At 48.1% G+C, this 26,716-nt stretch overlaps 4 protein-coding genes across 4 annotated transcripts in view; 1 reads left to right on the forward strand and 3 right to left on the reverse strand.

The window, feature by feature from the left end:
* GALNS (galactosamine (N-acetyl)-6-sulfatase) overlaps positions 1-13,857 on the reverse strand; it is a gene marked incomplete at its 5' end in the record, with an annotated part of 42,091 nt that extends 28,234 nt beyond the window's left edge. The window contains 9 exons of the mRNA XM_026042405.1: positions 2,538-2,641; positions 3,834-3,973; positions 4,784-4,911; positions 5,030-5,096; positions 5,877-6,020; positions 8,652-8,754; positions 9,674-9,748; positions 10,879-11,002; positions 13,825-13,857. Of these exons, the coding sequence (XP_025898190.1) occupies positions 2,538-2,641; positions 3,834-3,973; positions 4,784-4,911; positions 5,030-5,096; positions 5,877-6,020; positions 8,652-8,754; positions 9,674-9,748; positions 10,879-11,002; positions 13,825-13,857 (918 nt within the window). The remainder of the gene's footprint in view (positions 1-2,537; positions 2,642-3,833; positions 3,974-4,783; positions 4,912-5,029; positions 5,097-5,876; positions 6,021-8,651; positions 8,755-9,673; positions 9,749-10,878; positions 11,003-13,824) is intronic.
* A 150-nt stretch (positions 13,858-14,007) lies between these two features.
* TRAPPC2L (trafficking protein particle complex 2 like) lies at positions 14,008-16,516 on the forward strand. The gene is made up of 5 exons (XM_026042411.1): positions 14,008-14,060; positions 14,620-14,792; positions 15,445-15,532; positions 15,650-15,729; positions 16,385-16,516. Exons 1-5 carry the CDS (start codon positions 14,028-14,030, stop codon positions 16,428-16,430), a joined length of 420 nt encoding a protein of 139 aa, XP_025898196.1. The 5' UTR covers positions 14,008-14,027; the 3' UTR covers positions 16,431-16,516.
* A 2,853-nt stretch (positions 16,517-19,369) lies between these two features.
* Positions 19,370-23,496, reverse strand: PABPN1L (poly(A) binding protein nuclear 1 like, cytoplasmic). Its single transcript, XM_026042406.1, has 8 exons — positions 23,444-23,496; positions 22,742-22,916; positions 22,146-22,254; positions 21,655-21,719; positions 21,086-21,192; positions 20,107-20,194; positions 19,885-20,021; positions 19,370-19,489 (listed from the first exon to the last, which is right to left on the reverse strand). Exons 1-8 carry the CDS (start codon positions 23,461-23,463, stop codon positions 19,450-19,452), a joined length of 741 nt encoding a protein of 246 aa, XP_025898191.1. The 5' UTR covers positions 23,464-23,496; the 3' UTR covers positions 19,370-19,449.
* Positions 23,497-26,041: 2,545 nt separating this feature from the next.
* CBFA2T3 (CBFA2/RUNX1 translocation partner 3) overlaps positions 26,042-26,716 on the reverse strand; it is a 15,491-nt gene continuing 14,816 nt past the window's right edge. The window contains exon 11 of the mRNA XM_026042295.1: positions 26,042-26,133. Within this exon, the coding sequence (XP_025898080.1) occupies positions 26,042-26,133 (92 nt within the window). The remainder of the gene's footprint in view (positions 26,134-26,716) is intronic.

Below are 26,716 nucleotides of genomic sequence, written 5' to 3' on the forward strand. Positions count from 1 at the left end.
ACACACAAACCTATAAATTAGCTCACTGCACCAAATAATCTAATCTCTATCAATATCCTCCGCAACAGTGCTCGCAATCCTGCCACCTAATTAAGTAAAAAGGCGTTCTTAAAAAAATTAAACGTACTCTTTAATCAAAACAAAGCCTACATATCAATGAGATTATTAATAAACTGCTAGACCCCATGATGAGGATGGGGATGAGCCTTCCAGSCGATACCTGGTTTTCCCTGGCCACAAGGCTGAGGCTGTAGGAACAAGCTCCGTTTTCCCAGTCGGAGCGGTGCCAAGTGACCTGAAATGGTCACTAGACCTCCAGCCCCTGCAAAAAACATGGAGCTTCCCATGGGCACGATCCCGTTGCTCCCTTAACTGCTTCACTCGGAAGGGTCAGGCTTAGTTCCAACTGTTTAAACAGAGGATYGTTGCTATGTCACCTGAAGTGAAACGTTAGGGAACAGAGCTACTTCCCACTCCTTCTCTATCCATTCCTATCATGATGGAAATAAAAGTTGCTGTGCTTGGAGCTGCACACACAGGGGGAGGAGTCTGTCCTGTGCTCAGCACTCCTGGGCAGCTCTTTGTTCCCASCCTGGTTTAGGGCTCCTAAGCCTTTATTTTCTTCAATTCTTTTGAACAGAAAGAGCAAAAAGAGACTTGAATGCAGTTTCCCCATGTTTTACAGTTAGTCAGACTGAGCAAGACCTAGGGTGGTTTCAAGTCATAATAAAGATGATGTTGAGCCTACAGACTTGAGCATACCAAAAAAAAGCCAAAAACATACCAGAAGATATATTGCTTTTCACTTACTATATAGAAGCAGTTAGGAAGCGATAACTATAGGCACCCTGCATGCCAGTGCAACATGAGCTGCAGCACACAAAAGCGACGCCAAACCTCTCACCTGCACTCAGTGCTGCTCTGGGTATCAATGCTGGAGCCTCGACGGCAAAAAYACAAGCAGAAAAGACATGTAAGTAGCTATGACATATCTACGTAGCAGTAGCATCATACGTGGGTCCAACTCAGGGCACCTTGGGGACAGAGCTCAGAACAGCACTCCAAAGACACCTAATTGGAATCCAGGGGGATATYTGGGAGCAAAGCACCCCTGGGAGGCACGTCGCCTACCCCTGCAGATATTTAGCAGATATTTAGCAGGCAGCATCACAAATTGGAGCCCAGGAGAGGAAGGACTTAAAATTAAGCACATGYTTAAATGCAGAGGGTGTTAACAGCGCTGCAGTGGGGATCCTCAGCCTGCCCCCTAAAACCTCAGGCTCGCACTACAGCTTGCACGCACCCATTTGTGACACTAAGGGCACCACGCTCACGTTTGCCAACCTGTTAACTTTGCACAGAAGTGGCTGTTCATAGAAATTCAAGGGTGGCCTGAAGCAGGAAGCCGTGCACCATGTCAGGCCAAGAACACTGCTCACCACGTAAAACTTCCTCTGCTACACTACAYGCAAGGCACTATCTGTGAGCATGGYACCAGCAAGCCAGAGTTGAGGAAAATAAGCAAGCACACAGATTTCCCTACTCATGTTCCTAATTATCCCTAAAGTTACTACAATGGAAAGAATTCTTAAATTTGGTATTTACTTGCCCCCATTTATAATGCATGTTTACTTTTAGCACATTATTCAGTTTGGACACGGAAAACAAAACAGTCAGCTTCAGTTTCATGTTCTCATATGTTAGCCCAAGGCTGTTGTACTTGGCTTGTAAAGGCTTTATGGAAATGTTTAAATTTAAACAAAAAGACTGTTTTCATTTCCAATTAAAAAAATCATAAAATATTTCTAGTAGGTTTTGTGAACTCTTCAAACATGATGAAACCAAGCTACCCTTGCTGCCCTCAGCTGCAGACCTAAGCTATCTGATGGCATCCTCCTAAATTTTCATTATCCTGACTCAACTAAACCACTGAAAAGGAATGCAACTTAGAAAAAGAAATATTTATGGATATTTTGYAGTCTTAAACATAGTGCCCAGTTAATGAAACATCACTCTCTTCAAGGATAAGAAACGCTCACAAAAGGGAGGGAATCTGTATTATTTACTGTGAATCCTGCCTGCAGAAAAAATTGATTGCATCTTTCTTTAATGAGAACTGGGACAAGGGAGGCGAATATTGCCACCTGAGGACTATTTTGAAGTGATCACATATGAATTTGTGTACAGGATAGAAAGGATCTAGACCTTCCCAGAYGGACCTGTTACCTGGTGGGTAATGTGCTCCTCTTCTAGACCAGGTCACACACACAATAGCAGCATGTCTCTGTATTTCAAGTAACCCACTAAAAATACTACAGCCCAAAAGCTTAAACAGACACCTTAAATGCAAATTTGCAATAACAATCAGGAATGGCATCCTTCTCTAAGGGCAGCATTCAGCTCCTTATTTAGAGAGAGCTCTGGCCTGACAAGTGGGACATGATAGAAATCTGAAATCCACTGAATCCAACCAGAATCATTCCAGCCACTTCAGTCTGCTTAAGACTGACCAGAAATCGTTAAAAGCAAATACTCACCCTTCCTGCAGGTATATGTCCAGGCCACCACGCAATAGCTGGTTCTCTCATGCCTCCTTCAAAAGTAGTTTGTTTACCACACAGAAAGCGACCATTGCTTCCACCTASAGAAAGATGAGAAGCCACAGAACCTGTGATAACACCAACAAAATACTGCAAGAGACACTGGCATCAAGGAATTTTTAGATTAATTTTAATTTAATTTTGATTTCTGCCTGAATCCTTCTTCCAATAACAACTCCAGAATTATTTAAGTATTTCTTTATGATTAAATTTGAGAAGTGTCTTCAGCACAGCGAGAAACTGTTAAACACAACTTCCTGCTAACAGAATAAAGGGAGGRAAAAAAAAAAAAAAAACAGAAGACTGATGGTGTTGCTTTCTCTTTAGGGTTTTAACTGTTGTTTGTAACTAAAGGAATTCCGATGCTTTCAGACAGAATTTCCTTTTTTTTTTTTTTTTTTAATAGCTAATTTAAAATACAAGAACAGTATTAGGTGCAGATATGCAAACAAGAAAAATAACCATACCATCTCTGAATGTTCACTCTCAGAAATAACAAGTGATTTGCAGGAATATGCTGCGCTTCTAACCAAGTCTCACAGCTGAGCTTACTGAGAAACAAACAGGAAGGTCCCATCACTGATTCCAGGTCACTCAAAGGCAAACATTTGCTCAGCTGAAGCCTGAAGGCTGAACTGGGAGGCTCAGCTGAAATGAGAACTCCAAATACTCTCGGATTTGTGGTCCAATAACCACTAGACAGTCTGCCTCCAAACAGAAAAGAGCTGGCTATAAAATCAATTTGCAATGACTCCATTTGGGAGAAACACTCATTTAAACAAAATAAAACCTGCGTCATGCAAATATGCAAATACTTTTTCTCCTTGATATTTTTCAGGATAGCTAACAAAAGTGGGACTCTTGAACCCTTCTTAATTAGTCAGCAAGCTCAAATACACATTGAGCAGATGGAGAGAGCAAAAGCTCTCCATTGCTAAGTCTCTATGCTTGGACCTAAACAAATGAAAAATATTCACCTATTTACAGCAGAGCACCAAGTGGAAATGCAAGGAGATGAACAGCCATACTGGGTTAGGCCAAAGGTCTATTTAGCAAAGGATACCTTATCCAACAGTGAGATGACTTTAAAGCTGAATGATTTGAATTTTGAGGCTTCTCTATGCTGCAGAGGGGACAAAGGGAAAACCCTAGATGTAGGTCTCGCTTTTCAGACATGGAGACTGACACGTTGACTTCGTGGCCCCAGCCCAGGTTTGTTCATATGCGACTCACCTTGTTTGGGAGCTGAAATGAGAGCAGCCCCGTTATCGGAGGTGAAGAACACAAACGTGTTCTCACTGATACCCAGCTTCTGAAGATGCTTCAGGATTTTCCCAATGCTATCATCAATTTCTCGTACAGCATCGCCGTATCTGAGACGGAAGGAGACGCAAAACATTAAGGCAGCAGAAGCGGAAGAGCTTCATACAGCTCAATGCACTGCAATGAGCCACAATGCTTTTAGTGGACACAACCTCTACCTGTGCTTCAAAAATATTTCTCTTATGCATCAGTAATATAATAAAGTTTTCCAGTGTCACTGCAAAAACTCATGTTTCTTGCAGAAAGCAGCTTCTCTTGGATATTAAGAACCAGAGTTTGTTCAGATCCAAGCCACTTGTGGACAGAGACGAGTAACTGAGATAAATTTAAACTACAATGTTTTCAAATATAGACAAAGCCACTTCATCATAGGCTCGAAGCTAACAACATCATTTTGCTTATAGATGTCAGTTTGAAACTGCAGCCTCAGAAGCAAGGCTCACAAAATCCACACAGCTACTCTTTGCCGCCTGTAAACTGCATTTTTCATGCATGCTTTTCTGTTTGCTGCTCTGATTTATATGCTTTTAAAACAGGCACTAATCATCCAAATGCCTTCCAAAGATCATCTGTGCCACATTCAGCACTTCATCACTCACACAACTGGCAAACGAGCTTAGACTCCACCTCCAGAACACGTTTTAGTCACATGAGCTTCATYTCAGGTTACAGCAAAAGAACAATCCAAGCAAAGTTTTCACTAATTAATATATGGTCATGTATTTCAGCACACACAAAAAACTTCTGAGAAGTGATCCACATAGCTGGATCTAATAAACCAGCTTTGTTTTCCTGTTTCTACAGCATGAGGTATTAATTACCAGAAAAGAAGAAAAATAAAAGAAAAATAAAAGACTTACAGTCCTCTCTGACTAGTACCCAGGAAATGTTTGGAGGCATAAACAGGAGCGTGGGTAGCATCAATTGCCCAGTATAAAAAGAATGGCTGCTGGCTGGCCTGCTGCCTGCTAATAAAATCGAGAGCTTCCTGTAAACAACAATAAAAATGAATTTAACAGAATCCTCCTCTGCCATCTAAGTCTCCCCATGAAAAGGAGCAAAAAGTCACTGTGGGTTAAAAAAATACGTATTAAACAAGACAGTACCTGCAGGTAGATCTGAGTCAAGTTGGCTTCACCTGTCTTCAGATCAATATTGAAATCTTCATAATATCTTAAGATAAACAAACAAGTCGCTGTTACCATTCAGCCAAAGGTCAGAACTGTAACTTACATAACCAACCAATTCTCTATAGACACTAATAATTTTATTCTTAAGGAAGAAAGCAATGAAATGAGCAGACCCAAATTAATGAGGGGTTTAAGATTTGGACAAACCTGAGCCACCAGTTTTTTACTGGGAACAGATCAGCATGCAAAACTGACTGAATATTGATACCAGTGCAGGCAACAGTCTGAAAACTGGATTTAATCACATGCTGTTCGAATAGGGGCAGTATCATCATATGAAAAATCATACGATGCTAATTTTTGAATACAGAGCTGTTTGATACGTGAGAAAAGTTTTCAGAAACGCATAAATGATTTCAGTGAGATAAGGCAAATTTGGAATCAGAAGCTGCGCTGCTGTGAAAATCCTTGGAAAGCTGAGGCATCTTGAGACACCAATTAGGCAAAGAGCAGAGTGGGAGAATAACAGGAGATGATAACAGGCTCGGAACTGCATGGGCGAGAATGGTACAGGCTGCAAGCCTGCAGTCTAGAATGGTGTTATGCAAACAGACAAGATTATTACGCACAGGAAGAGAAGGGGTAGAGAGGTCTTTGAGCAGGGAATGAAACCAGCCTCCAGGAGAAGACTGAAATCAGCACAGGAGGTCTGTAGGGCACAAGTGAGCAAGCAAATGTCTCCAGGAGCTAGTCCAGAGCAGACACAATCCCTCCATGGTCTGCAGGCCATCAAAAGCAACTGGCAGGCAAGCAAGGAAATTACCTGCCAACCATCTCCCAGTCCCTATACACAGGAATATTAGGGGCTGCTTTGTTATCATAAGGTCCAAAATGGCAGTTAGGGGATCCAAACCACTCATCAAACCCGTGCTTCAGGGGGTGGAACTGGGGCCTGTGACCCAGATGCCTAGGAACAAAAGACATAGATAAGTTCAAGTTCTACTGCATAGAAGCAAATAATAATCTCATCAGAATGGCATGCAAGAGGCAAAATTTGCCTGGGAAGAAAACCTTCAAGCATTTTAATCAAATAAATAGCTGCAGACCAACATCTTGAGCCTTCTTATACTTGTTGTAAACAGATCCACGCAGACTCTCTTCCAGGCTTGCATATATATCTTGGTTAGCCTGCTGTCCAGGCTTAAGTTTTCCAGTATTTCCTTCTATCAGTGTCTTCTCTCGYGCTGCTGTTCTGATGGGCTACACTGCCCAAAGCTATGGCAGAGAGGCACATACCATTCCCCTTACAGATTCTGATCTATGGCAAGTCACTTCTACACTAACACACTGCAGAGCTCATGAAATGTACCACTATATTTGCATTCATTTTATGGATTTTCCATGCTGCCAAAATGGTACAAGGGGACCGAATGTTACTGAGTTCTTTACTTGTACATGTGAACATAGAATACATTTTAGGCACTCCCAATGAAAGCTCCTTTCTAATATAAATCTTAAAAAGATTTCTATTTTTAACTTCAAGAGGAAGTTCCTTTCTGATCTCCAACTTCTGGACTGCAAATTCTCCACTTCCTCATTTATACTATCCTGAAGAAAAAGAATGCCCATGCTCTCCCTGTCTCTACAGGACGTCTTTTAGCTAAATGTCTATTTATCATTCTAGGTTCAATTCACAAATCTACACCTATAACCCGCACACTTTGTGCCATCACCCTCTGAACGCTTTCTGAACATAAGGAACATAAAATACATTACCTGAACTAAAATGATCTGTGGTGTCATTTTGAGCTTTTCCAAAATGAATTATAACAGAAAATAATCATCATTCCAGCTACGATCAAATCTCAGTGATGTAACTAAAACTGCACATCTCATGTGCAGGAGTCTGCCCTTTCCTTATGTACATATATAGCAATATAAAGCTATTCCTTGCTGTTTCCACAATAATAAGGAACATGAAAAAATATTTTTCTTTAAGAAAGCACTAAGAGAACTYAAAAAGGGAAAGAGGAGACACAAATGAGCTGCAAATAATTGCTGAAATGCAGAAGGCAGATTGTTTTCTCTCTCTTGCAACAGAAAAATAGAATATTTAATAATATGTGACAAATTCTAAAACAGTCACAGAAAATACTTGGTTCACACAACAACTGTGAAACTGTGGAACTCACTGTCACAAGACACCAAGAAAAGTCTTTGAAAATAGACACTRAAAGGATGCAAAATCTTTTGCTGTAGAGGTTTTTTAGGCTTTACCACAACTTAAAATTCTAAGAGGGAGTGGGATGAGACTCCAATTGAACTGCTRCATTCTGCATTTTTCTTACACCTTTCCAGGAAGCAGGTGATCACAAATGCCAGAGACTCCTACTATGCAACACAGTTCCCCAGTCCTGTCCAGTACCCCAATTCTTGGGTGCCCAGTGATTGCACTGCACAATCATATTTAGACCGCTTCTTGCCTGCAACTGCGGGTTCTTCCAGATTTGCCATTTTCCAAATAACTGCCTGAAACCAATCTGTATTTGTGTTGTTTATTTCTTCTCCCAGGGTGTATGAATTTACATTTATTAGCGCTGAACTGCAACTTATTGCATTCAGCCCAYTGATCTGATTCTTCATGGCCACTCTGCTGTTTGGATTTGTGCTAATAAATAATTCACTGTCTTAGGTTAGTTTGCTTCTTTTCCAATTTCAGCAGCACTGGTATATTTGACCATAATTCAATCACACTTTTCTCCAACTTGTTAATGAAACTGTTAAATAAAATATATTTCATTATCTTATTAAAGAGTATCCCCCTTGGTACTACTACTGTCTGAAGTCTTTTTATTAACAATTACTCTCTTAACCAAGCAGTACTTTTCTCTATTTTGAAGTTGCTATTTATGCATTTATTTATTATAGCACTATCCCAAACTGTGAATTAGCTGTTCAGAGATCTCCAAACCTAGTGGGACTCCATTACAGCCCACAAGCTCGTATGAAATTTGAATGCTATAAGTACGCCAGTTTCAAGTATTGCCTTGCTAATTCCACCACTCCCATGAAAGTCAATAAAGTCAAAGAAAGTGATAGCCTTGACCAGAATATACTATCAGCTCTAAGTTTCTATGCTAGGTGAATGGTTATCGATGTAGCTCTGATATCAAACCGACTGTCTTCATGCGTCTGCATCTCTATTTCTATGTGAATACATCTCTATCCCCCAAAGTTTATTCAACTCAGTCGGCTGCATCAAAACAGCAATATATAGCAGGGGCCAAAGATAAAAAGCATGCAGGTGATGAAGGCAAGTTTCAACAGGACACCYTGGCATATTTTTTTTGATTAAGTAGCATGGTACACGGATGAAAGCCCAAACAGGTGAAGTGTTTATATATACACGAATTACAATATGTATATATAATGATAGCACTCAGTTGTGAAATTAATCACAACAAAGAAACAGATCTACAACAAATTTCATTCGATGGATATCTCAGCTTCAAGACATCCTTTCCTCCCAAATCCAGTTGYCCTCCTCCTTCACAATACATGCACTTGAAAACTGAATCTTGAAGCAAAARAAGTTTACCATTTTCCAATGATCTTATTGGTGTATCCTGCTTTCTTCAGCAACTCTGGAAGCAGTAATTCAGAATCGGGGATTCCTCCTACTATATTCTGTGGCGTGTATGCTGTGGAAAACAAAAATATACTTTTGGACTCTTACATATATCAAGGTCAATAGCTAATGGCCACTCGATTAGAAGGATTATTTAAGCAGATCAGAAATAGCAATTAGTTGGATGTTCCAAGAATATCACTGTTTAGAAATCTAATTCTCAGAGGCCAAAAGATGAAGAGAACAAGTTGATTCAGCAAATACATGCCTGAAGCCAAAAGAGATCTCCACCCACTTCCACACCATGGCCAACAAACAAAAGGGATTGCTGGCACAGCATGAAGGTGAAGCCCTTGAAAGGGAGGGAGGTCATAAAGAAAACAAGTGCCTTAAGAATGCAATAGAGTCACTTGGCTTTTATTCCTGCAAATTTTGCTTGATACTTTCTAAAACAAAAGCATTTGCTGAAATCAAATGGTTGATGAGCATGACTAGGCTGCAGGAGCTGAAAGAACCAGTCTCTCTCACACACTCAGCAGCTTTCTGGCCCTAAAGAATTTAAGRTGTGACTTTGGTTAGCAAGGAGATAGCCAAGCATGCTTGTGATAGATGGTGTGAATTAATATGGAGTTGCTGATTCTTGCCCAAGCATGTATGGTCTCACACACTGCCTGTCATTTTGAACTAAAATGAACACAGGGACATTATGACTTGACACTCTTCCTTGGAAGCACCATGAGCACAGAGGTACTACAAAACCACCCTGGCTAACCTAGTTAGGAAACTGGCTGATAGAAACACCTCAGGCTTAACCTGGGATGTTAAGGATATGCCCCAAGTGACTGACACCAGACATCAGCTAGCCCCACCAGAGGCACTGTATCCCAACCAACAGGCGCATAAAGGAAGACCATCAAGCCAAGCCTCTGTTTTGAAGCAAATCTTCCTACAAAACACAAGTAACGAAGGCAAATCTGCAATAAAGCTCCTACCGTTCCTGGCATGTGCGTTTGTGGTGTAAAAGCCATTCCTGATTGGGAGCCGGCCCGTCAACAGCGCTGCCCTGGCTGCAAATGACAACAAACAACATTTGACTTTACAAGCCCACTCCGTTTAATATTATGGCATTAAGGACAGCTCACTGACTCACTCACACGAGAACATGCACAACTCCCTAAGTGAGATAACCAGGCTCTGATATGACACCATCAGAGGCATTCCAAGTCAAACCTGACTGGAATTTAGCCTTTCTATTAAATTAGTTTATCCACAGCTGAAAAGTAACTACTTCCAACAGGAAATATAACATCCATTCTGTATCAGTGCTGACAAATTGAATACCTGGCATATACATTTAAGAGGAAATCATAACACGAATTGGTGACAGGCTATGGCTAGCTTGTCTGAGCAAAAGTCATGTAAGAGYGAACAAAAAGAAGCTGTCCATCCTCAATGATAAAAATCAGGGCCTGACTGCAGGAAGCATTTAGGCAGATGCTTAGCTTTAAACATATGCTGAAGTACCACTCGAGTTAGCAGGACTTTGGCATATTTCAAATTAATTTTCTGAGAAAGGATAATCATTAGCACAGGGATTTCCTAAATGAAAGATCAAAAAGAAAGTTTTTTWAAAAAAAATTTATTTGTGTGCTTGCAAAAAGAAAAGCACTAAGGATTAAAAAAAGCAAAAAAAATCTGTATTTCCCAGACGCAAGTGCTTCTTTTGTCCCTTCCCCAAGAACCAAGCTAGCCACCAAGGTCAACAGCAGGACACAACCTGCTGTCATTCCTTGCATGAGAGTCTCACCAACGCCAGCAGAATCAGACAACTTATTTATTTTTTGTTCAACAGCAATTCAGATACTGTTTTGTCTGTTAACCCCAAAACAATAAAAGAGAAAAAAAAAAAATCAGCAATGGAGGCTGCAATACTAAACTGGAATATTTTTTAAAAGGCCTTCAGCTGGACTGATTTGATGACTAAAGCACTGCTTTGTGTGAACTAAAGATTGCAGGCTTTCCCCTCAAAAAAATAAATAAAAGAAAGCAAAACAGAAGATCAAAGCACCAAATGCAAACTCTGCCCTGAGGGTAATAACTGGTTTGGTTGCTAGTTCATGTCAGATGCTGGCAAACATCCCAATCTTCTCAGAAGGTGGCATTCTTATATGCTAGTTTAAAACTAAAGTTTACTTACACGGAGAGCAGAGGGGGTTGGCAGTATAAAAATCCAGGAAAAGCATCCCTTCTGAAGCCATCTGGTCCAGGTTAGGAGTTTCCTTAGAAGGCTCTCCAAAAGCTCCCAAATCACCCCAACCCATCTGCAAAAAGAACACACCAAAAGATGTAGAAGTACTTTTACCTTTCAACAAATGACGATGCTTCTGGGCCCACATAACATTTTTATTTTATCCCTCCGCCTTTAAATCTTTATAGTGCTCATCTCTCTACTCAGGGAGTACTTCACGAATGTGATGGAAATTATCCTCCCAAATCCTGCGAGGCAGAGAACTATTCGACTTCTCCCTGGCAGATGGGAAACTGAGGCACACACGAGATTAAAYGACTTGCTAATGGACATGGAAAATTTGCAGCCTTGCTGGAAAAGAACCCAAACACTTTTTTTTTCCCCATTGCAGGGTATGAAGATGGACCCTTGTGCAGGTACCAGGGAGGCAGAGCAAGTGGCACGATGTGCTCAGTACTGTACAAACCACTTGGACCCTGGTTACGTCTGCTGTTGTGTTGGATCATTGACCCCAAGTCCTTCCCTCCATCCATCTACTCATCCATCTCTGGATATATAATTAGTAATACAAGAAAAAGGCCTAAATTCAAAAGTGGTGCAGCAGGAAAAGAGAGAAAGCATGTATTTTAAAAGCAGGATTTCGAGAAAAACCTACCTGAGGCATTGTATGTCACTGCTTAATTGCAGGACAATAATTTCACCCTGGCTCTTCCCCTAGTTTAGGGCAGGGAACAGCTCCTGACCAGGAGAGCCAGCAAATTGCCRCCGTGCTGTCTAAATTCATCGCTGAAAACTATTACTGGTAATAATACAAATAAAACTAGGTGTCTTAAAACAGAAGGTTCTAGAAGAGAACAACTTAATGAGCAATTAGGCACCACGGTTGCTAGAGATTATGTTGTGCTTTTCAAAAGGCAATAGCTCTCTTTAATACAGATGTGTATCAGGTGAGCAACGGATACGGAGGGCATAATGTATGTGCAGCTTTAGAAAACCATCTGTCTGGTCCCATTTGAGAGTCTAACATTAACACGGCAGTGGTGCAGTTTGGAGAAGAAAATTGTTGGCGAGCTGCAGAGCTGCTTGTTGAGTGAAGGAGCAATTAAATGGTATCACACACCACTAGGATGTGGAATTAAAAAAGGATTCAACAGGGTCACCTCTGAGTTCTCCCTTCTTCAGTATCTTTATCATCAAGAAAGAAAGGAAAAAAAGGATACGGTGCTGCTCCAATTCACACACAGTGAAGGAGTCACAGAAATTACAGAAGGATCAAAGGGAAAAAAAGACCGTGGAAATGTATTTTTAATGAATAGTATATAAATAAATAAATAGTTCACAGAGGCTGCAGTCGGGATCTGTGCCTCCTCATGCCTTGTGCTGCACCAACACTTCTAGAACAGGCTAATCACTGTCCCAAGGAGCTTTCATCTCAAAAATTACACATGCTGACTTGGGGGGGAATAGTCTTGAACGGGAAATTCAGATAGACTGCTGGAGGCTCAACTGGCCAGGAAAAAAATTACAAAAAAAAAAAACCCTAAAAACAGGCTTACAAAGTAATTATCTTGTACAAGAGTGTGGAAACACTGTGAAAACAACGGCCAGATAGTCAGGGGAATTGTGCTGTCAAAGGGAGCCAAGGAGCCGATAAGACCTCGCACACCCTTCCAGTCACACACCCACCCTCATTAGCTTTCCAAGTACCTTAAGATGGCACAAGATGCATTTCTATTACAAACCCACCCAAAAGACAACAAGAAAACGGCACAAATGAAGCCAGGCAGAAAGACGCCAYCAGCTTAAAGGCTGTGTTGGAACCACGTTTCCTTGCCTCTGTGGCTAATACCATGAGAGAGAGAGAGGAAAGGCRAAGGGCTTTGTGGGTGGGAAAAAATCTGTGATGATTTTTGCTCTTCCATGCATTTCTTTTTTTCAGTTCAGAATCAAAAGTTAATGCAGTTAATTCGCTTTTTGTCCAGTTCTCAGGGAGGCCGGCCTGGGTTTATCCATTGCTGCTATCAGAAGACATCGCCACAGATATTCCTTTGCAAGTGATAAAAGCAAGCCTTGAGTTTAGGGTAACTCTGTTGAGACTTGGAAAAGCAGAACATCCCTCTTCTCCCCAGTGCCAGCAAGAGGAACCCTTCACCCTTCACCAAGCAGAGTGGAACTAATTGCTCCATCGTGATGAACGCACCACAAGACGAGACGATTCCACCTCCAGACACGGCACGGGGCTGCCTGGCTGCCGACCGTGCGTGCCCTTGACTTTATAGACGTGGAAAGGAAGTGTCGGGAAGGGATCCTACCGGGATCCTCGGGAAGGGATCCCAGAAACTGTGACCCTGGGAAGGGATGGTGCTGCTCGGAGGGGCGAGGGGCAGCTGGGGGGAGCGCAAGGAGGCAACTGAACCTGCAAGGCGCTCTCCAAACCTCTCCTGCGGTGACAAGTGTCCCCTGCCCCATGGGACTCYCCTCTGTGACAGCTGTCCCCACAAAGGACACTTTTCTGGTGACAAACGTCCTCCTCTCCCCCAGGCAGTGCTCACCTCGGGACAATGTCCCCAGTCCCCGCACACAGAAGGGCCTCTCTGGTGACAAGGGGACAAGGGGTGTCCCCAGGCCCCCTAGACACCTCCCCGGTGACAAACACCCCCCACACACCAACTTACTGTTCTCGGTGACAAGCACAAGCCCTCAATGACAAGTGTCCCCTTCCCCAAGGGGTGCCAACAGGTGACAAGTGTCCCCCTGAGGACCCCCCCCACCACACCACGCGTTCCCTCGACGACCCCCGCCCGCCACGACAAGTCTCCCCTCCCCCACGAGGCCACTTCCCCGCCGGTGTCGCGCGGCGTTCCCCGCGCGGGGCGGCGCGGGCCGCGCACTCACGTCGTCCATGAGGAGCAGCAGCAGGTTGGGCCGCGCGGTGGCGGCGGCGGCGGCGGCGCCACCGGGGCCCGGGGCCCAGCACAGGCCCAGCGCCACCAGCGCCACCAGCGCCCTCGCCATGGCAACCGCCGCCGCGTCACGTGAGCGGGCGCCGCGTCACGTGGCGCCGCGCGCGCGGGGCGGGGCGAGGGGGCGGCGCCAAGATGGCGGTGTGCATCGCCGTGATCGCCAAGGAGGTGGCGCCGGGGCGGCGGGACCCGGGCGGGGTGTTGGGACGGGAGTTGAGGCCGTGGGACCTCAGTGGGGTGGTGGGGCTGGGCCTGGGAAGGTGGGGCCCGAATGRGGCGCTGGGGCCAGGATTGTGGGTTGCAGGTGTTAGGGAAGCGGGACGTGGCTCTGTGGGGCATGAGTGGGGCAGTGGGGCCGGGGTTGAGGCTGTGGGGCCGGAGTGGGGCAGCAGGGCCGCAGCTGAGGCCATGGGGGTGAAGTGGGGCAGTGGGGCCGGGGTTGAGGCTGTGGGGCCGGAGTGGGGCAGCGGGCTGGAGCCGAGGTTATGGGGCCCGAGCTGAGCAGTGGGGCCTGAACAGGGCAGTAGGGCCAGGATTGAGGCTGTGACACCTGAGCAGGTCAGTGGGGCTGGGGTTGAGGCTGTGGGGTCCCTCTTGAGCGTGTGGGGCCTGATTGGGGCAGCAGGGCCAGGACTGAGGTTGTGGGGCTGGAAGGGGACAGCAGAGCCRCGGCTGACCCTGTGTCACCAGAGCAGGGTGAGGGCAACAGAGCTGTGCTCCTCGGCAGAACTATCCCCTGTACATCCGAAGCGTCCCGACGGAAAACGAGCTGAAGTTCCACTACACCGTGCACACCTCCCTCGACGTGGTGGATGAGAAGATCTCGGCCATGGGCAAGGCTCTGGTGGATCAGAGGGAGCTCTACCTGGGGCTCCTCTACCCGACAGAGGACTACAAAGTGTATCCGTCCAGTGCCCGGCGGCATCTTCCCCTTCTCGTCTTCTCTTCTTTCTCTGCAGCCTCCAGTGCAGTTTTAAACTAAGGAATCAGAGGGCTGGGCTTTTACATAGACCAAGGCGCCCCTTTTAGCATGTTCCATCCCATGGGTGGAAGAGGTCTGCCTTAACAGACCTGATTTCYGCATTTTCATAGATTGGCTGTTCATTTCTGAAGTTACCGGTCACACTGGCTGGTATTAGATGGTCTGTGTCTCAGTGGTCACCCAGATAGGAATGACCAGCAGAAGGGACACTGAAAAAGTTCTTWTGAACAGATAAACTGCTACCAAAAGAGCTAGTGAGACGCTGCTTCTGAGATTACAAAGTGTGTATTACCAGTCAGTATGACAGCAAACTTAATTATTTTTCCTTTAAATTARGCCTGAATTAGCCCCAGCTGTGACCTTTGTGAGACAGCAAAAGTTAATAGAACTAAGGTAAAAAGGGGAGTGTTGTTCTTGCAATCTAGCATCTTGCTTCCTGTATTCCCAGTTATGTGCTGGGTACGGTATGAACACRGCCTTCCCTGGTTTCTTTGACTATATTCCAGACTTGTTTGAGTTGCTTTCCAAGCCTCTAGCGGGTCAGAAGCAAATTCCTTAACAGCTGTGTAGATATGGCTACGTGACAAATTCCAAGGTGAAGTTTGTTATGGTGGTGGATTCTTCAAACACAGCCCTCCGAGACAATGAGATCCGCAGCGTAAGTGCAGGAAATCAGAAGGCAACCAGTCACATCAGTACTTTTGCTACTTCCACTTATTCACAAAATGCCGAGAAAGCAGCAACAAAAAGTAATTAAACTAAAATCCCTTTTCAGATGTTCCGAAAGCTGCATAATTCATACACAGACATAATGTGCAACCCTTTTTATAACCCTGGGGACCGCATCCATTCCAGGTAAGTGCGCAGACCACAGCACACATTCTGAGTGTTGTTATCTTTTGGGGACTTGATTGGGGACTGATTGATTTGGGGACTAAGATTGTAACCCCCATGGTTGACCAGTGCAGCTGGGGGTGCTGAAACTCCTTAAAAGCAATGTTTTCTTTGGGCCATTACTGCATCATAGAAAACTCTGCTGTTCTCATTAAGGGCCACCCTGAAAATTCTCACCTCAGAACTGGATTTGGAAATACTGATTCCAGAGAGTAAGAGACAAAACCAGTTACCYATTTTACTGCAACATAGGTAAATAGGTCAGGTAATGGTAAGCAGCAGCAATTCTTCTTGTCCTTACGGAAGGACTGAATGGCCCCCCAAAATGCATTAATCTTTATATTTGAGACCAGCTGCATCCCCATTTCTCAGCTGGAATTCCAGAGCAAGTTTTTGTAATGTCTTGCCAGGCAAGAACAGCTTCTAAAATATGTGCTGCTTTCAACTTAAAATAACAAGTCCTTGTTTACTCRGCATCTTATAGGTAAAGTGAAACCACCTATTCAGCCCTGGAAAAAGCAGCTTTTTTGGCAATTGTAGGCATTTTTGGTATTACAACGAAGATCTGGTGTGCAGAATTTTGACTTCCTTTAACATTTTTTTTTTCTTTCTTCAGAGCTTTTGATAATACAGTGACCTCCATGATGATGCAGGTGTGCTAAGACTGCCCCTTCTCTTCTGAGGGTGAGAACATTCCCTGGGAGCCAGAGCATGCCTAAGAACTGATGTATATATTGTCTTTCTTCTGTGTAATATATTACATTGATTCTGTGTAAAATAAACTTGCCACTTGTGAGGTCCGCATGCATTTCTGCTTTAGCAGAGTAGAGCAAAATTCACTGTTCAGCTTTGGTTTTGCCTCCAGGCAACAGGTACAAGCCAGCTCTTCCTTCATAAAGGTCAGCCGTGTCAGACAGGAGGTTCATTCCCTACAGAAATGCACGCAGCTGTGCTCCCTATGCAACTCACATGCTTCCCTAGAAATTGGGCTTTGTATAACAGCAATTCCTGCTGTGCTTATGATTAGAACAAGGACAGCTGCACAAGAGATAGCTAAGAGATTACTGGGATCAACCTAGATTTCAGTCAGCTGAAAGGCACAGCTAGCAACAACTGTTCTTCCAACACTGGTGCAGCTCCAGTGTCCAAGGCACACACCAGCAACAAGTAGTCACATTGCTGCTTGCCAGCCCCTTAGCTGCTGCTCCACGCTGTTCATTCCAGCAGGAATGTTAGGAGCAGTACTTCCTTCAAGCATTTGGTCTCCCTGTTCCATTTCTCCCCTAGCCAGGACCACTCGGATGTGTGTACTTAGTCCAGTAGTTCTTGGAAAGAGGGAACAGTGCATAGGTCAGCCAAAGGATCCACATTTCTTCACAGCCAGCCCCTGTTCATGTACTTGGAGCTTTGGCAAGCAGAGCAAACAGTTGGTCTCCAAGGACTACCTTGAACATGACCAAGTCCCCCACTAATCTTGTCTCCTGGGCAGGACTTTTTGGGATGACTTGCACCTGACTGTTTCCTCTTATCACTTTTCACCTTACTCAGGTAGCCACTTGCACTTGCAGCAGTATTTCTAGGGCAGGTCAAGGAGCACAGGTAGTGCAGTTAGGATAAATCCATGCCAAGAGATTAAGATATCAGGATTGCACAGCTGCCTGACTCATCCCAGGCTGATCTCCATTGGCATCTCCTCCCACTGCAGCTCCCTGCTGTTTTAACTCAAGACCACCAAATCAGGTGTTTACACAATAAAAGGCAGGCAGAAGCAGATACAGTCACTTGTGCATTGCACTAATACTGYAGGAGCAGAGGCCACAGGTGCTGGCAGCTCCTCAGCACCTCTGATRCACCCTTCTTCCTGCTCCATGTGCTCTTCCCTGCCCACACTGCCTTACTCTTCGTCACCTGAGGTGCTTAGCACCCAAAAAAGCCAAATTTAAGCCGAAGCAGCTCCCCCAGAACAGTCACTGCATTTACTCTTTGAAATCCAGCACATGCTGCTTCCAGCACTGAGGCAGCAGTCTACAATACCAGCACCTAATCAGTTAAATGCACAAAAAAAAACCACTGAAAAACACAAAACTATGTATCCAAAGGATACAAGGAGGCTGCACAAAGCCAGGTCAGTGCTGTGTCAGCTCACAGCCAGTGTGGTCTCACTGCAGATGAAGTTCACACAGCAGGATCATTTATTTTAAAAATAAGTGACATTTACAATACCTTCTCAAACAGAACTTAAATACATTTACTCAACAACAACCTGTCAAATAATGGGAGATTAAAATATTTGAGCCTCTCCCACCATCTAAACAAGGCACAGCTGTACATGGCTATTCTGAAATATGTCTATATAAAAGTGCTCTTTTCACTTGCAGAGACTGGAGTTCAACATTTCCACAAGCCATTACAGAGTAGTCCATACACTCAAAATAGTTTTTGATAAAAAATTAAGCTTCAAGAATTTACAAAACCTATTAATGGGAAGTTTAAAGTCCTAGAAAAAGAAGATTTTACAGCCTGAGCCTAGAGGTAGCTTGGATCAAGAAAGCAAGGCCAGCTTTACCAGCATGGCCCATACTGCAGAAAGTGCAAAATCAAGAGTCAAGCACCAAGCTTTAGAAACCCCTGAGATACTAAGGAAAAAAAAAACAGCAGGAGTTACAGACTGGCAGAGTCCCTTGAGCTGTGAAAAGCTGCTTTACGAGTCCAAAGTTGCATCTGGGTTAGAGGAATCCTAGACCAGGATCCTGAAAGATTAGTGCAAGAATTACATAATAAAAATTTTAATGCAGAACTTAACACAGTAACACTGTTGGCTGGAATTCCCAACCCACCTCTTTTAACACAAATATTTTTTTCCTTTAAAAATGAGCAGTTGCCATGCTCATGAAGACGAGAGCAGCAGCAAGGGCAARTGCCCAGCAGCCCAAGTTCCCTACCAGCAGACTCCTTCCCTGTGCTTTATCCCAATCCACTAATCCAGCTGATCCCCGAACAGGGATCAGACCAGGAATGGTGACAGGAGCAAAGAGGGAGATCGGAGCTCAACTCACCACAGTGAAGGCTACTCCGAAATGCTGCTACCACCAGAAATGAAGCGAGACATGTTAGCTGTACCCCTTGTTYCCTCCCCTCTGCTTCCAAAGGAAAGGGGAGGAAAAAAGGGGTTGTTGACAACCAGGTCTTGGGCAACCCCAGCAGAAGCTTCCAGAGAAACAACCAGAAATGCTTTTCCCCTCCTTGGTGTAGGACAGCAGCAAGCTAAGAAAATAGACCCACAAAGGCCAAATCCTCAGGTAGGGCCCTTTGCTAAGGGAGGGGGAAATCAAACTGATGGTCTGCAAAAGCTCTTTTTGAGGATGAGGATGCTTTCTGGCAGGAAGGAGACTGTTTCCATCACAAAAATGCAGTTTCCTAAGGTGTCCCCACCCCCACCCCCCCCAGGCTGCCAGGGATCTGGCCCCGTGCAGGTAGAACAGATCGGCTTCCCTTCAACAGCTCGGCGCTCCAGCTGCACAGCACGCGATTGCCTCCTGAGTAATCCTCATGGCCAGGCAGATGGCATTTTAAAATTAATCTTTTTTTGGCTTCGGCAGGCTTTTTTTTTTTTTTAATCTCTGCAATCCCTCCTCTTCTTCGCAGTCCTGTTGGCACCACCAGGATAGTCCAGTCCTCCTTTTAGTATGGAAAATACCAAGGCAACAGTCTTGCCCGACCCCTAGACAGGAACAAACACAGCACCGTACCTCAGGGATGGAGAGCAGCTCCAGGCCCCTCTGGGGACACAAGGGACAGCAGGGCAGCAGCAGACAGACTCTTGCAGGTGCCACAAGCGCTGGGCACCCGTTTGCTGGCCCATCGCTAGCTGCTCACTTCTGTCCTCTGCAATTTCAGCTGCCTACAGGCCCGTGAGGCCAGCTGGTGGGTGACACTAACAGCACGAGACAGCAGGAGACATTTCCAGCACAGACCTCCAGGAGGAGGCTCCTGCCAGGGCCCTTCTCCCTCCTCCCCACACTGGGTGGGAGGCTGCAGAGCCCCGTGCAGCACCAGCTCCCCCAGCACCCTGGGGCTGCCCTGCTCGGCCCAGGCGTGCAGAGGCTCCACGCTCACCTGTACGTCCTCCCTCGCACCTGCCCGCCGTAGTAGCCTCCGCGCTGGGAGAGCCCTCCCCGGGCGTGGAAGCGGCCGCGGTACCGGCCGCGGTCGGTGCTGCTGATGCCTGGCATGTTGGTTCTCTTGGGCAGCACCTGGAAGGCAGAGGCACCTCAGTCACTGCCAGCGCTGCAGGGCTGGGGACAGGGGCACTGTCCCAGAGGCTCATCCAGCTCCTACCTTAATGATGCGGCCTCTGAACGTGCTCTCGTCCAGCTCCACCGCCGCCTTCACRGAGCTCTTCTCCTCGAACTCGATGTAGGCGTACCTGCGAGGGGAGAGGTGCGAGCCCCGCCGTGGGGACAGCCCCAGCACAGCGGCTGCCACCAGCCCCTTCCCCAGCCCCCTGCACACCCAGAGATGCCACAAGGCTCCTGCAAGCCAGCCGGTCTGCCCTGCAGCAGGCTCAGGAGATGAATCCGGTGGCTTCCCACTGCAAAGCTGCTCCGTGGGGACCACTCATCCCATGCAGTGGGGCTGAGCACCACAGCAAGTGCAGCACTCGTGGAAAGGGCAGCCAGACACGCTCTGCAGGCCAGCAGCAGCCACGGCTCAGCACACACACAGCTCTGCAGGCCCTGGAAGGTCAGGCTCTTGCCCTCCACACAACACCCAAATGAACCAGCACTGACTTCCACCTGGGGACCCTCCCCAGGCCGAGGGGCACAGGGCCCAGGTGCCTCCCAGTGCACACCAGGCACCTCCCAGCACTCGGGTGCTGGCAGCACCAGGTCCTGCCCTCTGCATGCAGTGGGTCACAGTGAGCTGCTTTCCAGGGACTCAGCAGCTCCTTCTATAGGACCATGGCATTGCATAGGGCCTCATTTAGAAAGCCTTTCTGCCAGGGCTTGTGCTGAGGCCACTAACTCACAGCAGCACAACCCCCTTCTCTGCACTGGGAGTTTCAACCAAGCTTGGTGTCTCAGGCAAAGGGCTGCAGCCCTCAAGCTGGCAGCTTTGGAGGAACCACCTCCTCCCCTGGGGCCAGCAGTGCTGTTTGCAGAGCAACAGGGTGGAGAGGAACAACCTCAAACCACAGCACACAGCAAGGCAGGACACATGGCTGTTCCCAAAGCCTTGGAGCACAGGGTCTGAGCCARGGCAGCACCCTCAGGCACCCCTAGCCCACCCCAACCCAGGCCCCATGCACCATACCGACCCTTTGGGGTGTCCCGAGAACTTGTCACAGAGGATGGTCACCCGGTTGATCTGCCCACAGCTGTTGAAATGAGACTCCAGCTCCTCCGCAGTCCCACCATAGTCCACCTGCAACAACAGTTCCAGCCCCTCAAGCACCACCAAGAGCCTCTGCCAGCCTGAGCTCTCCAGGGCAAGGGGAGCCCTTAAGAGCCCTCTGCAAACACCTCATCCCTTCCCCAACAGCAGGGAAATCCTCACTAGCATGCTCATGTCACCACTGCACCCAGATTTGCACTGTCACAGGTCACCTCTGCCTGCAAGGAAAGAGGCACCACCTGGATGACCAAGACCAGGGCTCAGTTTATCCTTAACTAAGGCCTTGCTGTCTCCTGAGCAAGCCAAGGCCACCATGCACTCACCCAGAGGGGTCTTTTCCAAGGCTGAGAGTCACCAAAGCTCTGCATCACTTATGTCCCCAGGACATCTGTGATACAGGTTGTAACTCAGGGAAGCAAAGGCATCACCCTAATCACCTGGTCTGAAAACCCAAGTCCAGGATTTGGAACAGCACACGTGGCTCCTACTTACATTGCCCACATAGATGGATCGCTGATCAACCTCTATTTTCTCCTCTGTTGTCTTTGGGAACAGACCTGCAGAGACAAGGGTTGCCCTTAAGCATCSGGTGGAGGAGCAGGAACCCTCTTGCACAGCTGCAACCAAGCAGCTCCATGCTCTCAGCYCTGATTACTGCAAGCTCCCCATGTCCACACTTCTGTTTGGGTTTGGGCATTCCCAAATGACCTACAACAGCCTCATCCTCCACCCTTTGGCTTTTATCTCTCCAGAAAAAAGCAATTTATTCATTAATTTACTGAATTTTGGCCTGTAGAGGTGGAAGGCAAGACTGGATATAACTCAAATTAGCACCATGTCCTGCTAAGGACACATGCAGTCCACAGCTGACAGAACACCGAGGAGTGCTGAGAGAGGCAGAGCTGCACAGTCCTGTTCTGATGGACACCCCRGCCCTCAGGGTGTCCTTGGTGGAGGGAGCAGCACCCAGCCACAGCCCGTACCTGCCTCCGAGCTCATGAGGAAGCGCCTCTCTGCTTCCAGCTGCAACTCCTTCAGCCTCTCRTCCTCCTTCTCCATCTCCTGCACTCTGGCTTTGATGGCCTCCAACTCCTGAAATGCAAACCAAGACTTGTGTGAGCAGCATGTGCCTTTATCCCACTCCCCAGGTCAGGCTGCAAAGTCACAGCCCTGCACGAAGCATCTGCACAGGGCATCCAGGCTCGGGGTAGTGGGTACTGGGGACAACAGCTGCCTCAAGAAAGGGAAGTTCAGCTCTTATCTTCACAAGAGAGAAGAGAGAAGAAAACAGCATTTGCTGGAGCAGAGATGACCCAGCAGCACTGGGAATACCAGATGTACCCAAAAATTCAAACTAGTGATGACTAGTAGCCATTTACTTAAGCTCAGGCAGACACAGCTCAATGGGGAAAGCTCTACAGCAGGAGAGTGGCAGCTCAATTACAGCTTTGATGACAGACATCATAAGTAAGATAACTCTTATTCCTAATTTTGGGGAATAGTTGAACAGAGGGGTAGAAATTATGCCATTTTCTTGTAAAATAGTGAAAATGGATTTCATAATTCACGAAACACTCACTGGGTCCTGCACACCCAGCTCCTCCGCACTGTCCCCCTCCAGATTGCTCAGGTCCAAGTCTTCCTCTGGGGTCTTCTGGAGAGCTGGCATCTCTGTCACATCCCAGGACTCCTCCACTGCTGCCAGGGATGGTGGGTCCTGCCACCAAATCCCAGAAGTGTCCAGAAAGAGAGGGCTGGGTAYGGAGAGGAGCCATGAGCAAGGAATAGTTCACCACACAGGCAAAGGCTTTGAAGACACTTCTCCCAGAAGGAAGAACAGCATCCAAAGGAGCTCACTCCCAGAGCTGCAGGCAGGCTTGCCTAAAGGAGGCTAAAGAAGGCTGTTTGGTGCATGTGTATTGCACCACTTCCCCATATGGAAGGGTATGGAAGGGACTGGGAAGCCCAAGTATTATTACTTCAYTGAGGTCAAGGGAAGGGGAGGCAGAATCTGCCCCAAAAGAAGAGCTCCCAGGCTCTATGCAGGGACAGCATGGATTCCAGCCTCACACAATTAAAGGCTGACCTACCTACTACCAGGTTTCATCYCCTCCTCTGGGCTCACAAAGCAACAAACTCTCCTGCCTCCAAACGAGAAGTTGATCCAGCCAGGAGCCTGGAATTCCAGCACCTCCCCCTGCACCAGGTCCCGCCCAGCAACCCCTAGCCCGGCCCACAGAGCTGGGTCACCAACGGTACCGCCTGCCGAACCGGGCCCTACCTGGCCCGGGCCCCGAACATGCTGCTCCCTCCTCGTATCCGGCTGCGCGGCGCCACGTGCGGATCTCCCGCCACCACGTGCCCCTCTCGCGCCGGCGCGCCACTTATCATACATCAGTAGCCAATCAGCGCAGGGCGCGCCGCGAGGCCCCGCCCCGCGGCGGTAGGGCGGGGGCGCAGCGGCCCCTCGACGAGTCGCAGGTTCGAGTCCCCGGCCAGGTTGGTCACCGGTGGTGGCCACGCTGGGGGACATCGCGGCTGTTTCTCTGAGCAGGGGACCGCGCAGTGCTGCAACCAGRGGGGTTGCAACGCTGCCCCAGGCCCTGGGACCCCCCAGTACAAGAGGAGAGCCCAAGGCAGGGTACAACATCTTGGGAGAAAATATCCCTTTGCAAACAGATGGGGAATTCTTGAGGGGAATCTGAATGCAACCCACAGTGTCACCTACCRCAGATACCCTGTCCCGGAGCCAGGTGTCGGGGGACGCACCACCTCCAGGACATACAGACACTGCAGTGTGGTGAGGTGCACGGGGGCCAAGCTCAAGCAGAGGCTGTGGAGCCCTCTGGGTGATATTAAATTGTCTTTATTACGCAGATACAGAGTTAAGAACAGACAGAACCTGAATCATAAAGTTTACATCTTGCACAGGTCAAACATACAGTACACTTAGAGAAAGCAGGAAACAGCAAGGGGGGGGACAGCATGCCGAAGGAAAGTCCTATCACGTCATCTCTCTAGGCTGGCGGGGGGAGCGTGGCAGGGCAGGCCCCCCTGGCTTCCAGCGCCCCGGCCCGCATCCCTGCGCCGAGCATCCCCAACCGATGCCCGCGGGAGCATCCCCGTAGCCGGAGACGGGGCAGCCACGCGCGGAGCCCCGAATGGGATCCAGGAGGAGAAGGGCACTGCTCCCGGGATGGCCGTGAGCCAGAGGAGAGGAGCGCGGCGTGAGTGAAGCCCTGGCCGGGGCTGCCCAGCCGGGCATAGGGCAGGGGGAGGATGGCTCTGCATTGCTTCCCGGGGTGGCACTTTGGTTTCAGCTGGCATTCGGGATGGGAATGCGAGGAAGGGGCTTCACCCCGCTCCAGCCGCCTCCTCCGTGCCCTCCCAGCCCCTCTGCCCAGAGGCTTCCAGGCCAGCAGGACCCCCGTGAGCCCTCCAGCAGCTGCCCCCGCGCCGCTGTCCTCCCCTCATTGCTAATTTTTGGGAATATCACTCTTTAAAGCTGTCTATCCGGGGCTGGCCGCCTGCGAGCACCGCGCCGCCCGTCCCCTCCCTCCCTCCGCTTTTGGTTTCAATGCAAGGTTCTTTAGGGCATTTTTATTCTTATTAAAAGAAAGCAAAACAAAACGGAGCGAAGCCGAAAGGAAGTGAAACGAGAGCAGAGCCGCTGTGTAAATGCTCTTGCCTGCGGTTTCCCGGTGAGACGGAGGTAGAGAGCAGGGCCCGGAGCGGCGCCGGCGGCCGGACACGCACGGCAGGGAGGGCAGGAAAAGGCTCAGACACCCCCGAGAGCAGCGGCCCCGCAGCAGGTGCATCTGCAATACTCATATATTACCTCTTCTCAGGAAACGTAAGAAAAATAGACAATAATACATATGCCACACCATAAATAAAGTGAACGGCGCTCGAGGGGCCCCCGGCGCGGCTCTCGCAGCCCCGGTGGGACGGGGACACGCAGGGGGAGTTCTGACCTGCCAAGGGAGGAGATCCTGGGTGCATGCGGCCCTACCCCGAGATCTGGGGTGCATGTGGCCCTGCCTCGAGGTCTTGGGGTGCATGCAACCCTGTCTTGAGGTCTCAGGGTGCATGCAACCCTGCTCCAAGGTCCGGGGTACATGTAACCCTTCCTTGAGGTCTCAGGGTGCATGCAACCCTGTCCCAAGGTCTCGGGGTGCATGCAGCCATGCCTCGAGGTCTCAGGGTGCCATGCAACCCTACTGAGAGGCTTTGGGATGCATGCAACCCTGCCTTGAGGACGGACGAGGTCTCAGGGTGCTCTGAGCCCTGCCTTGAGGTCTTGGCTTGCATGGCCATGCAACCCTACTGCGAGGTCTTGGGGTGCACTCAGCCTTACCTCGAGGTCTCGGGGTGCACACAGCCCTGCCCCAAGGTCTCGGGAGGCAGCAGGACCCTTTGGCGAGGGAGCTCAGCGGGGCTGGGAGCCGCTGGGATCCCTGGAGCAGTTTCCCACCCCAGCGGAGCGGGAGAGCCGGCCCCTGCCCAAGGGCACCGGGCAAAGCCAGCRCAAACGCACAGGATGGTGTCTGCAAATGCGGAAACTAAAGCTCCTCACCRAGCACGCGAATCCTGCGTCCTTTCAGTTCAACCTAGCTCCTAAACGTCACATCCTCCAGTGGTTTCTCATCATCTTTTATTTGGCAAATGTCTCTCATTATTATCACTATCATCATCATCATCATTATTATTATTTTTGGACCTCTGCAAACACTATTTACATTCACATTAACATACAGCATTCGCGCCCTGGCTGTGCCGGGCTGTGCTCCGGCCTCCCTCCTCGCGGAGCCGTGGGACTTTCCGTATTGCACTCCCGTCCTCTGCGCTTTGTACAATGGCGCAAGAAATACAAAATAATCTACATCGTCTTTTCTTCCTCCCTTCCCTCCTCCTCCTCCTCCTCATTGTCGGCGAGGAAGGCGCTGCGGGTCCCTCGCCGTTGCTTTCCTCCTGGAGAGCGTCGTGAAAAACAAATCCGGTGCAAGGAGCGGAATTAAAATAAAAAAAAAAAAAAGAAAACCCGGCATTTAAAAGCAACCCAGCAGCACCCGAGGTCCACGGGGGGCTGCAGCGGCCGCCCGGGGCCCTGCTCGCTGCAAAGCGGGCACAGCGAGCGCCAAGGTGGCACGAGGCGGGCGGCCAAGGGCCTCGCAGCAGCTCCTCTGCCCCGGGGCGGCGAGGTAGTGGGGCACTGGCCGTGCTGCCCTTCCTCTCCATCATCATCATCATCATCATCATCATCATCATCATCATCATCATCATCGCGTCCTTGCGTTGAGAGCAGCTCGCGAGGCGCCGCGGGGCGATGCCGCGGAGCCGGCGCCGGCGGCCCTGGAGCGAAACGAACTTTGGCAGTGGAGAAACGTTTGGGTCCTTCCCGTTTTTGGATATCCTTTGGAGCAGAGGTGAGTCCGGTATGTTCTTGGCTAGCTAGCAAGGTAGTTTACAGGTGAGCTTCCGTCATGGGGTCCAACGTCGCGGCATCTGCTTCTGTCTTTTTTGGGATTCTTTTTCTTTTTTTTTTTTTTTTTTT

Source organism: Nothoprocta perdicaria, unplaced genomic scaffold, assembly GCF_003342845.1.
Source record: "Nothoprocta perdicaria isolate Ctin4 unplaced genomic scaffold, notPer1 scaffold_30, whole genome shotgun sequence".
Classification (NCBI taxonomy): Eukaryota; Metazoa; Chordata; class Aves; order Tinamiformes; family Tinamidae; genus Nothoprocta; species Nothoprocta perdicaria.